Consider the following 13,210-nt stretch of genomic DNA (forward strand, 5'->3'; position numbering starts at 1 on the left):
GTTTCTGTTAAGATCATTCGTAAGTGAATAAAGAGAGAAGCGAACATCTCCACCTTTGAAATGGTTGTTTTGGATGTTTTCGTAAGTGACTTTCATCATCATATTATATGCTCTTCATATCAAAATGATTTATACATCATAGTTGAACTTTTTCCCGCACCATAGGGGCAGAAGATGCAGGCAACAATCAGCGAGGACCTGTTGCCCCATTTCCGTGAACGTATGGTGATTGAGAGGATTCGTGGAAAACCTTCTCAAATTTCGTCGTCACTAACGACACATCCGCAATGAAGGTCGTGGTTTCCAACTTCCTGATAAAATTCACTGCTGACACGGTTGTGGAAAACATTCGTTGCTTGTCGACCAATCACTACATCGACTACGTCGACTTCGACACAATTTACGAACAATGGTCTCCTTTCACTCCAAACTGCTGCATAGGTAACGTTGCATTCTGTTGTTCCCTTTTCCATTATCATAGCCAGTACGATCATTCTAATGACATGACATCATAGACACGATGGGGGAAGTTTCTAACGTCGAACCAACCATATTCGTTGACGATCCAACTGCTCCACGGTTTGCCGAAAAAACACGGTTGATAAGGTTTTAATTGAAGAATCTTGAGTGAGTCGTTTGTTGCGATTATTACTTTTCACACACTTTTAAGTAATAACGGGTATTAACGTAGATGTCTTCGTTCGTAGGGGTCAACACTTGCAATGTGTAGCTTATGACGAAATGGCCGATGATTTTGTCCGCAATTTATGGCTATCCTCAGGCAAACCAGTGGTAGTCTTGCGATTTTGGAGGGCGAAGTTTAAGGATGGAGGTACATATTACGTAAACGTATTTATAACAAGGAATATTTGCATTCTAACACACTTTTCTATAAAAAAATTGCATTCTAACACACTTTTGGACCACCACACACTTTTCTTATAGTGTTTTACTTTCTTACCCTTTAACTCTCTCTCTCCAAACACATTACTTCTCAACACACATTTTTCTTTTATTTTTTATTTTTACTCTATTTTCTTTCCTTTATCTTTCTTTCTCACCTTCTATAACTCTCTCTCCATTTCCAAATAATTTTTATGTTATTTGTTTATCTTACTCCCTTTCTTTGATATATATGTCTGAATAATCTTGAGTAGTGGATAACAATATATATATTCCTTAGCCACATTTATATCTTTTTAAAATTTTGCATTTTGATATATTTATCATCTACAAAATCAAATCCATATGCTTATATATTTATGATTATTTAGTTTCATGTTCAATATATATAATATCATCCATCAAATATTTTTCATATGTTATTGATCATCAGTTTTATGTTTTCTAGTAAAAAAATCTTCAGATTTGGCTACATTTGTTACAATTACTATGAGACTAAATTTATGATCTAAAATTTAAGATTTAGGGTTTAGGGTTTAGAGTTTTAGGGTTTAGGACTCAGAGATTTAGGGTTTAGAGTTTAGTATAGGATATAATGAACGGTTTCATGCTTAGGTTTTTAGGGGATATGATGAGGTTAAAATTGTTTGGTAATTAACAATGACTAATTCACCAAAACACAAGTAGTTTTTAGTGGATGTGTATAATTTAGCGTCCATGTGGGCTTGATTTTATGGACATGTAGTTTTTAGTGGACGTGTATAATTTAGCGTCCACGTGGACTTGATTTTATGGACATGTAGTTTTTAGTGGACGTGTATAATTTAGCGTCCACGTGGACTTGATTTTATGGACATGAAAGATTAAAATCGTTTGATAGTTTACCATGACTACTTTACTAAACCACAAGTTGTTTAACTAATTAGGTATTCATATGTTTTTTTTCTCTGGTCATCCAAAATAAGTATCCATCTATGCATGTTAACCATCCAAATAATAGCGAACAACATCAATGAATTTGGAAATTTATAAAGAATGTAATGCAAGAAGTCAAAAATTTGGCCTAATTTAAGGTTCAGGGTTTACAGGTTGGGGTAGGTTAATTTCATGTTTTATAGTAAAAGATCTTCATATTTGACTACATTTGTTAAAGTTTCTATGAAATTAAAGTTATGATTATGGTTTATGATCTAAGGTTAAGGTCTAAAGTTTAGGATTTAGGTGTTAGAGTTTAGGCTTTAGGGTTTAGGGTTTAGGGTTTAGGGTTTAGGGTTTAGGGTTTTGAGGTTTTGGATTTTGGGTTTAGGATAGGATATAATGAATGGTCTCATGCTTAGNGAATATAATGAACGGTCTCATGCTTAGTTTTTAGGAGATATGATGAGGTTAAAATTGTTTGATAGTTAACAACGATTGTTTCACCAAAACGCAAGTAGTTTCTAGTGGACGTGTATAACTCATCATCCATGTGGATTTGATTTTAGAATAAGTATCCACATAAGTATCCCCAAGTAAGACATTAGTATCCACAAATATGTATCCACATAATAAGACATTTTTAGCATCCACATAACAATTAACAAATAATATTCAACTATAATTGGATAATTAGGTATTCATATATTTTTCTCTAATCATCCAAAAGTAAGTATTCATCTACATATGTTAACCATCAACATAATACAATCCGCTCCATACAAATTAATGGACACCAATTTTGTAAAGAATGTTGTCCACATAAACAATACATAATGGATACCATTAGAGATAGAGGTTTTTTTTGGTTTAGAGTTTAGGATATGATATGATGAACGGTTTCATGCTTAGGTTTTTTGGGGATATGATGAGGTTAACATATTATGATAGTTAACAATGACTACTTCACCAAAACATAAATAGTTATTAGTGGACGTGTATAACTCATCGTCCATGTGGACTTGATTTTAGAATAAGTATAGTATCCACATAATAAGAAATTTTTAGCATCCACATAACAATCAACAAATATTCAACTATAATTTGATAATATGTATTATAATTATTCATTTTAAATATAGTAAATGAATCTCAAAATGTAGAAAAAAATAAAATTATAATGAATGATAAAAACAAAATCAAAAAAATATGTCATAATGATTAAATAAAGTGATTACAAAGAGAGTAGGAGAAAAAAAAAAGTGAAGAATAGAAAAAGAAAATGTGATGAAGGTTATAACTCAACTTATATGATGAAGGTTAAAATAGTCTAGAAATTATGTGAAAATTGGCAAAAAGTGTCCCATGGACAAAAAATGTGTCAAATGAACATACTTTCATAGAAAGTGTGTCTCAATGCAAATCTCCCTTATAACAATTAAAACACCTTTTAACTATAGGAGTTCTACAGAAAGCTAAGTTTGGTTACACTATTTCCTTAATTTTTTCGCACAGCTGGAGGAATGGAAGTGGTTAGCCAACCGGGTGTCTCAAAAGTAATATTTGACCTGTCGTTCCCTGAGGTCAAAGATTTCAAACTCTGGTTAGAATACTTGGACCACCGCGCGCGGACCGAAGAAGAATCGTAGCTTATGTTTCCATTTCTGAATGCTGCTTTTATTTCAAATATTTAAACCACGTCACTGAACTTTTTATGTTATCTACCAACAATATTTAAACCACATCGCTGAACTTTTTTGTGTGTTGTAAGCATGGTTAATTTTTTCTTTTGCTTTATTTTGTAAGCATCTTCCTAATACTGGCAACCTTTAATGTTAAACGTATGTGTTAATTTGTGTACAAATGTTTTTGTTTACTTCATGGGCTTGGTCAGCAATAATAACACGACCACGTTTGAAACAGTCATTGTTTTTGAGACGTAAACAGATGTGTCTAAACCAAATATAATAAACTAACACCCACATAATTGTACAACGTATTGTTGAAAAAAATAAGAACACAACCCAAAATACTACTAATAAACTTTGAATCTACTTGATAAAATATGACATTTTCGCTAGTATAACCAAAGTCGCAACAAACATATTCGTCAGTTTTAACTCCATAGTTAATCCATCACCCTTGTTTGCAATCAACGCCTTCAGCCTTCCCAACTCCATCTGATTTTCCTTGTGCATATTTAAGATGTTAGCAATCTCCTCTTTTTGTTCCTGTAGCGCTTCACGCATTTGATTCAAACTAGTCAACTTTAGAATATCTTCCTTCACTGTCTTAAGTTCCTCCATCATAGCTTCATCCCACCATTTGAAAATGTGATAGTCCCCATCCTGTAAATTTTTTTTAATAAAAAGCTTAGGGTATGAAAATAAATCTGATGGTTATTCAACCTCGAGATTACGATAAGTGACCCAGACTAAACATTTAAACCAAATGAGGACGTTATTTACCTCTCTATTCCGACATGTGTAGTAGAGCCTCCCTGGGTTTGTCCTTTTAAAAGAAGGTTGTAGGTTTGGCCTTTCACCACAGTAACAAACAGCCAGGATCCCATACTCCGCATCGTCATACTCAACTGGACTCGTGTTTGTCAAATCAGACATTAAGAACGAAACTGAGAACATAATTGAAGGATGGAAAATAAATATAAAAGGAACGTTAACTATTAACTGAATATCCAACTCCTAAATCTACTCCAATATCTATGGCAGCGGCTCTCTCTGTTTCCCCCAAATCAGTTCAATGAACCCTAATTTAGATTTATTTTATAAGATATCGATTATATTCGGTTTGTTTTATAGAACATTGGGTTTTGTGTCGTTTTTTGTATTGTAAAACAACATGAACTTTTCCAAGTTGTGTCGTTTTCCAATAGAAACAAACGGCGTCGTTTGCTTGATAGTTATGTGTGTTTAACCGGTGAAACAAAGTACACGTCATCTATACGGGGATAGACTATATTGTGGGGAAAAGGGCCATTTTGTACCTTTACCCACCCCAAAAGTGTGATTTTCTTCATGTACAAACAGGTAGTGCTAATTTAGACATGTACTCTAATAAAATTCACACTTTATTGTGTGGGAATTTATCTTTTGTTGGGTTGACGTCTTATGTATTACCAAGGTTGGTTATATTGCCAAAAAAACCTCATGATTATGCATTCGGCTAAAAGGACACGTAGAGTAATATATTTAACAAATTATATTGAACAATATATACAAATTTCACCACCTAACTCCTGTATTGTTCAAGCATATATATGACAGTCCGAACGTTTCCGTTTGATTTCCCTAAATTTTAATAACTACGAGAACAAAATCTCTCCCAAAAAAAACGGCGAAAACACACAATAAGCTCCCATAAGTTTCATTATATTATATTACACAAGGATTATACTATTTCATTATATGATTAAACCTCTTTTACATATAAAAAAAAAGTTCATTAAATAAACCGACCACCAATAGGAAATATAATGTAAATTATGATTTGTTAATATTTTTTTTTTTGTGCAAATCGGGAAATTCAATAAAAACCCGGTTAAACCGGAACTGGTACAGGGTTTGATAACACACGTTTTGCCAGAGCATCTGCATCGCGATTACAATTTCTAGGAACAAAAGAAAATTTGATAAACTGAAAAGAAGCGGATAGATCGAGGATAACAAAGATGATCCCGTGAAGTTCCTTAGGCGGATCCTCCGAATTTATGGCTTCGATTAATTGCTTGCAATCTGAAGCGACAGAGATTTGGGGGAAACCCAGGTTTGAGGCATCTTGTAGTGCGTGGAGGATGGTGATCGCCTCCACTATGAGTGGTGATCGAACGAAGTTACTAATCGTCGATCATGTGCAGTTCTGTCCGATATGGCTATTACTGAAGGTCCAACCACAGCCCGCTTGCTTAGTCTCCTTGTTCCACATTGCGTCGTCGTGACAGATCACAACCTCTCTGGCCATCGGTTGGGGAAAATCGTTGATCATTCTGGGTGTATGAGATTCAGGTAGTTCTTGAGCTTCACACCATTCCCTTCCCACCTTGAGAGCGTAGTTCAGGGTTTCCTCTAAAGAATATGAAAAAGTTTCTGAAGATTTTATGGTTTCGAGAGATCCAGATCGACCATAGTATCCATGGGTGTGGTCCTACGCTCATTCCGCTAGGGGGAAGGCAGATCCACAGCTTGGCTGTTTCGATTACGGCTCGTAGGGATTGTAGAGTGCTAAAATCCACAGGGCGTTGGAAAGGAGCGATTCTCCAGATCTGTTGGGCAAATCGGCAAGTGATGAAGAGGTGGTCACTGGTTTCCGACTCCCCACAGAAAGGGAAAATGGAATCTGTTCTTATGCTTCGTTTCCTTAAGTTCTCTCCCGTGGGTAGAGCCCCCTTCATACCTTTCCAGAGCAGGAGCTTATTCTTTGGAGATGTTGAGAGGTTCCATATGTCACTTACCCAGTTGAAGTTTCTGATGGGAGTAAGGGCTTGTACCTGCGTCGGATGATTCAACTTGATGCTGTCATAGTAGCCTGATTTAGTCGTATAGACTCCATTCTTAGTTGGTATCCACGTAAAGGTATCCTCGGCTCCTTTTTTGCTTACTTTAATCTCGAGCATGTTCTGTTCCAGCTCTGGTAATACTTGACGTATTTTTCCCCTATCCCAGTCTTTTGTGGATGGTGAGATCAAGGTCGCCATTGTGTTATGTTGAGTCTCCTTCGTTGGTGGTCCCATTGGGGTTTGTGGGGATTCCAGAGAGATCCACGGTTCACTCCACAGGGGCGTCTGGTGGCCATTACCAATTACCTTTGCGAGCTGTTTCTCGAGCAGTGTTTTTCCTATGCAAATTCCACGCCATCCATGGGAAGTATTAACCAGGGGTATACTCTGTAAGAAGGGAGTGGAGTGGCAGTATCTTCCTAGGAGGATTCGAGCCATTAGGCAATTAGGAGAGGTAAAAATCCTCCCACTTATCTTTGCTAGCAGAGCGTCATTGAAACTTTCAATGTCGTGAAATCCTAAGCCTCCTTCTACCTTTGACTTGGTTAGGTTTGCCCATGATATCCAGCACATCTTTGTTTTTCTGTAGACGAGTCCCACCAGAATCTTGTCAACACCGACTGGATGCGCTTGCACAGGGATCCCGGTAATTTAAAGCAAGACATAGTATATGTTGGCATTGCAGCCAATCATGATTTGAGCATAACCATTTTTCCTGTTGTTGACAGGAACTTTGAGGACCAGCTCCGTGCCTTTTGTCTGATCTTATCCACTATGCTAGTGAATAGATCCCTTTTCTTTTTGTCAAACAGTTCAGGGAGTCCTAGGTACTTCCCTTTTCCTCCCTCTTTAGATATCTTCAGCTGCTTTTTTATTTTCTCTTTGGTGGTGGCATTCGTTTTGGCCGAGAAAGTTATGGCTGATTTCTATGTGTTAATCATCTGTCCAGATGCTTCTTCATATTTCTTGAGGGTTTCTAACAGGTTATCACAATTTTCCTTTTCTGCCTTGCAGAAGAACATGGTGTCGTCTGCAAACAGGAGATGGTTTAGCCTTGGGCTCTTCTTGCCTAGTTTGATTCCTGTCATTTTTCCTTCCGCTTGAGCTTTTTTACACAGGCCTGACAGCACTTTGCTGCATAGTATGAAGATAAACGGTGATAGCGGGTCCCCTTGCCTAATACCACGTTGTGGTAGGACCATTCCCTGAGCTGCTCCATTTATCAGGTAAGAGTAGGATACAGTTGTTAGGCATTGCATTATCCTGTTTATCCACTGTAACATCCGTGAACCGGAATCCCAGTTTGGGATGTGCATCGATCGATGCAGGTGGAGCATCGGTCGATGCTGACTCAATTTTGTGCGTTTTGGCTTAAGTCAAACGCTGCATTTTGGGAAAAGGGGAAAAGAAAACCCTTAAGTCATTCTTTTTGTCTCATTAGACGATTTTAGTAGTTTTTGAGAAACAAAAGAGAAAGAGATGTGTTCTTGGTGTTCTTGGTGATTTCTGGAGATTTGAGGCTGTTCCTGTAGAGATTTGTAGCTGGGATCGTTGTAGGAGCTTCCTAGAAGCGTTTTCTTCTTGTGTTTAGGTTCAGATTCGTCTTGGCAAAGGTAAGTGTAGGACCATGGCTTATCTAAGCTAGAGAACTCTTTAATCTGCTTGTTGTGTGATGTTAGACTTGTTAGATCGTTGCTATGGACGTTAGGAAGCTTTCTTGTGGCTTGAGATCGAGTTTTGTGGTTGTAGGAACGAAGATCCAGTGAGAAGCTTCGGGGGAAACACGATGCTCGGCATTGCATCGGTCGATGCATATCTTGCGTCGGTCGATGCAAGTGCGAGGACGGCGCGTAAAACTCTAGGGTTTTCGTGTGATGTCGAGCATACGTCGGTTGATGCGGATTGGGTGTCGGTCGATGCACGTTACACTTGCATCGGTCGATGCAGCTTCTGTGTCGGTCGATGCATCCCCATGCGGATTGGGCGTCGGTTGATGCATGTTGGTGTCGAACGATGCAGAGTCCTGGTTTGTTATTGTTAATTGTTGATTGTTGTTTTATGGTTAGAGATGACTCTATTGCTTGTGCGTATAGCCCAGTAGATGGGAGGATTGCCTAACTGAGTGTTTATAAAATACTCATGCATTGCAATGTGTGTTTGTGGTGCAGGTAAAGGCAAAGTGTGATCGTGGAATCAAGGCAATGAAGAAGAGGATGTTCTAGGGACTCAATTGGATGTTGTCTGGCATTTCTAGGTTGCTAGAGTTGAGTCATTAGAAACATTGCTAGGTTGCTGGTTTTGTGATTCTTGTTGTTTGGTTATTGGTTATTGGTTATATTTTGGATAATGGTTTATTATTGGATTATTATTGAATATTGGTTGGTTATTTCCGCTGTTGAATGTGTTTGTGGTTAGGTGGCTAGTGGGTATGGGACCACTAGTTGTAGTTTTTATTACTCCCTCCGTTTCAAAATATAGGATGTTTAAGGTAAAGCACACATATTAAGATAGTTTACTTTTCTTTTCAAAAGTATCATATATATTTAAATTAAAAAATATTCAACCAATAATAAAGAAGACTGCAGAAATAATGATTACAGATTTTTTAATATATATTAAAAATTGCATGAAAAGTTACAAGACATCTTATATTTTGAAACAAAGAAAAGAGGCCAAAACATCTTATATATTGAAACGGAGGGAGTATATTATAATTATTATTTATTATCAAAAAAAAATGTCGGTCCTCTCATTTTGCACATGGTTAAAGCCCATTCTCTCCATAACAAGTTGGATGAAATCCCACTTTACTCGATCATAGGCTTTACTCATGTCAGTCTTGACCGCCATGTAACATCTTTTTTTTTGCTTTTGATGTATGCAGGTAATGGAGTGCCTCATGTGTGATCAGTACGTTATCTGTGATAGCTCGTTGGGGGGCGAAAGCCGATTGATTTTCAGATACCAATGCATGAAGGTGCGGTTTTAGTCTCTTGGCAAGCATCTTGGAGACAATCTTATAGTAGACTGGACATAAAGCTATCGGGCGATAGTCCTTCATGGTTTGGGGGCTCTTTATCTTTGGGATCAGTCTAATATGGGTTGTATTGATCCTTGCAGGTAGCTTGCCAGAGGAAAAGAATTGTTGGACCTCTGTTACAATTTGTTTGCCAACTGTTCTCCAGTTTGACTGGAAGAAACTTGCAGAGAAGCCGTCTGGTCCTGGTGCCTTATCAGCATGGATAGAAAACACGCATTCCTTATTTCTTTCTCTGTTGGTGCAGTTGTCAGGCTTGCATTCATTTCCTCGGTGACGTAGGGGTGAATTGCCTCTTCGATGGTTCTTCTCCTTTCTCTTGGTTTGGCCGTGAATATTTTTTGATAATAGTCTGAAATCACATTCGCTATCTGATGTTCCTCATACCACACCTTTCCCAAATCATCCTCCAAAACTGAGAACTTGTTGATTGTTGCTCTCCCTTTAGTGACAGCGTGGAAGAAACCACTATTCTTATCGCCTAGGTTGAGACATAGTATTACAAAAAGAAACAAAATTGATTTGGTAATTCATCACTTAAAGTGAACATAGGATTGTGAAAGAATTTAATAGAATGATGAATTCCAGTGTTATTCGATCAAACCTTTTATAAATTCTTTAAAAGTCTTGTGTTATTGGACTGTGTGGATTTAATCATTCTTTTAAAGTCTTTTAGATTCAAGTGTTATTCAAGTTGTTACTTTTTAACTCTATTAAATTCAAGTGTTATTGGATGTTATCTTATTTTACAAAACATCGTTATTTAGCAAGAATTCAAGAGAAATGTTAGTGTAAAATGTGAAGAATAGATTCCGAGCTTTTAAGGTCAGATTTGGATAGATAAAAAAAAAAATAAAAAATATTCATCATTAGAACAAACAAACAAACAAGATATGCAACATACAAACAAACGAGAATGTTACAGAACGCTCCAATCCCAGCCAGAGAACAAGTTATGTGTCAATTGCTCCCAGAAGAATCTACAATGGGCATCAGTTTCATACGGGATCTTCATATGCTTGGAGTGCTCAGGGAAGCACGGTGTTCACATCTCCTTCGTCAGATCCATCACCAGATCCGTCGGTTGTGAAGGAATAGGCTGGTGGTGGAAGGATGAAGAAGAAACCTTTGTTGTTGGAGGTTGTACGGACTCTGGTAATGGTGGATGGGATCGACAATTAGGTTAGTGAAGAAGAACGATGATGGCCATAGGGAGAGAGAAAGGTCACGAGGTCGAGGGCAATATCTATTTATTTCGGTTACAATTCTATAAGAGAATTCTATTATTTCCATTAAAATGTTTTTTTTTTTTTGTTTAAAGGCATTCAATTTAAAGCATAAGACCAAAGAGTTTTACAGAGCCGAGGCCCAATATTGGAAGCCCAATAAAAAGTGAAGTTAAGACCAAAATAGAACCCATAGTTAGTTTAGAACCAAACTTGAACCAAATAGTTGGAATTGAACCAGGAAAACGGTTAGGCATCATAACCACTTCAAACCACCAACGTTTCACAGCATTGATTGAGGGAGATGTAGTCGAGAGAATCAGAAAGACACTATGCGGCGATTAGGGTTTTCTTCAGATGAGTAAGCTAGCTCGATCCTGCAAACCAGAGCAAGAGGATGTTTGAAGAGAGGGTCGGGCTTGAATCACGAAGGCTCAGAGCTCTATTCCGCACAAGTGAGTCGATCAGGGTGAGAAGAGTATCCGTTGTCTTGAAGCTACTTCGGTGAAGTCGATGATTTCGCTCTGTCCAAAGGTTGTAGATCGTAGCTTGCCAAGATGTAAGAAGCAAGATCTTGGCCTCGCGAGTTCCCCTGAAGCTGATAAGACTCTGAAGAGATGCTGACCAAGAGCGTTGTGGAGTGTCAGAGCAACGATTGGATATAGTGCTCCAGATGGTCCAACTGAAAGGACAGTCGAAGAAAAGGTGATCCCGACTCTCATCCGCAGAGTTCCAGAGCAGACAGGTAGGACTAGTTTGTAAACCCCACGATCGGAGCCTATCACTAGTTGGACATCTGTTCAGCACAACAAGCCAAGTGAGGAAGCTATGGTTTGGAATTCCTCTGGAATACCAGACTGTCTTATACCACGGGACCTTAGGTAAGTTTCCTTTCAGCGCTGAGTAGATTTTTCCAGTAGATCGAGAGTCTTTCTGTTTATCATTTATCCACCAGATATAGTTGTCCTCTTCAGTCTGTTAGTTGTAAAGCTGATAGTTCAATGAGATAGCTAACCTGATTCTCTGACCGTGCAGGGGGAACCCTCCATGAACCGTGTCTCCATAGATCAGCTAAGGTGGATTGCATTGGGATTCCCAGAGTTCTTTCAGAGTTCAGATGAGTCGACATCCTTCCAAGTCTACACCAATGATCACTCCAAAAAAGACAGTTACGTCCATTGCCCACCTTTACCTTAATCCAGGGGTAGACCTCTTCTCTTAGCTTGAAAAGCTTCTTCGCTAGCCAAGAGAACTTTGCATTTCTCTTCTGTGTCCAAAAGTTACTAAGGTTGTTCGATAGAACCAAGCCACCCATACTGATCCTGACCGAAAGAAAATCATCTAGATAAGTTTTATCATGCATGCTTTATTCCATATGGTCAAGTTGCGTATGCCTAATCCTCCTTCTGACTTTGCAGTTGTGACAACATCCCAAGCCACACGAGCCGAGTGGTGACCCTCTGTTGTGCCCTTCCACAAGAAAGCTCCAGTTAAAGAGTTCAAGATTGTTATGCATTTCTTTGGAAGAAGAAAAGCAGAGCACCAAAAGTTTGTAAGTCCTGCTATCACCGTGTTGATGAGTTGTAGCCTTCCCGCAAATGAGAGCATCTTTGTAGACCAAGCATTGAAACTGCTTTTTACCTTCTGGATCAGTGGCGCACAATCCAATAATGTAAGTTTTTTCATGCATAAGGGAATTCCGAAGTAGCGGATTGGTAGTTGACCATGCGAAATCCCTGTTACTGACGTTATCTGTTCTATGTCAGGGGGAGATAGTCCTGAGGAGAAAAAGCTTGTCTTCGGTAAACTTATGGCCAGGCCAGAAGCTTTCTCAAACTGCTTAAGGACGCTCAGAACTGATTGCATAGAAGGTAAGGACCCATCAATGAATATAAGGAGATCATCAGCAAAGCATAGATGTGTTAGCTTGAGGGCATGCTAGTTGTGATGATACTGAAATTTTCCTTCTTCTGCAGCTTGATCTAACATGGCAGAGAGACAGTTGAGGGCAAGAACGAATAAGTAAGGAGAGAGGGGGTCACCTTGACGAAGCCCCCTCTTACTTTTGAAGTAGCCATGAACATGACCATTGAAGCCCACTGAGAAAGAGGGAGTGCATATACAAGCTCTAAGCCATTGAATGTAAAGTTCAGGTACCTCTATCGCTCTAAGACAAGTAAAAATGAATTCCCAACGTATTGTATCAAATGCTTTAGCAATATCCACCTTAATAGTGATTCTTTTGGGTCCTATTTCCTTCTGATAACCATTGACCAATTCTGCAGCTAACAAGGTGTTCTCCACTAACAATCTACCCTTGATGAATGCAGTCTGGTTTCTCTGAACAAGGTCAGGGAGAGCCGGCTTTAGTCTTGCTACCAGGATCTTAGAGATGACCTTGTATAGTGTATTTAAGCATGATATCGGCCTAAAGTCTGATATGAGAGATGCTCCTGGAAACTTTGGGATCAAGGCAAGAGTGGTGGCATTGACCGCAGCTCGAAAGAAACCAGTTTGGAAGAATTTCAAGATGCTCAAAGTGACCTCTAACCCTATTACACCCCAAGCAGCTTTATAGAATGCAGAGGTAAATCCATCTGGTCCTGGCGCCTTGTT

The 13,210-nt window shown here is 38.5% G+C and overlaps 1 protein-coding gene and 1 long non-coding RNA gene across 2 annotated transcripts; one reads left to right on the forward strand and one right to left on the reverse strand.

Moving 5' to 3' along the window:
• On the reverse strand, window positions 3,870-4,439 carry LOC104748494 (uncharacterized protein At4g04775-like). The gene is made up of 2 exons (XM_010470127.1): window positions 4,287-4,439; window positions 3,870-4,166 (listed from the first exon to the last, which is right to left on the reverse strand). The coding sequence occupies exons 1-2, from the start codon at window positions 4,437-4,439 to the stop codon at window positions 3,870-3,872; spliced, it is 450 nt and encodes a 149-aa protein (XP_010468429.1).
• Window positions 5,436-7,678, forward strand: LOC104746874. The gene is made up of 5 exons (XR_761012.1): window positions 5,436-6,407; window positions 6,498-6,785; window positions 6,881-6,977; window positions 7,060-7,158; window positions 7,346-7,678. It is a non-coding gene; the product is annotated as an uncharacterized LOC104746874 (long non-coding RNA).

Source organism: Camelina sativa, chromosome 15 (assembly GCF_000633955.1).
Source record: "Camelina sativa cultivar DH55 chromosome 15, Cs, whole genome shotgun sequence".
Classification (NCBI taxonomy): Eukaryota; Viridiplantae; Streptophyta; class Magnoliopsida; order Brassicales; family Brassicaceae; genus Camelina; species Camelina sativa.

Bases quoted from the DNA above. Each gene is read 5' to 3' on its own strand.
- LOC104748494 (XM_010470127.1), bottom strand. From the start codon at position 4,439: ATGTCTGATTTGACAAACACGAGTCCAGTTGAGTATGACGATGCGGAG. The intron at 4,167-4,286 runs GTAAATAACGTC...AAAAATTTACAG, and splicing joins ACACATGTCGGAATAGAGAG to GATGGGGACTATCACATTTT.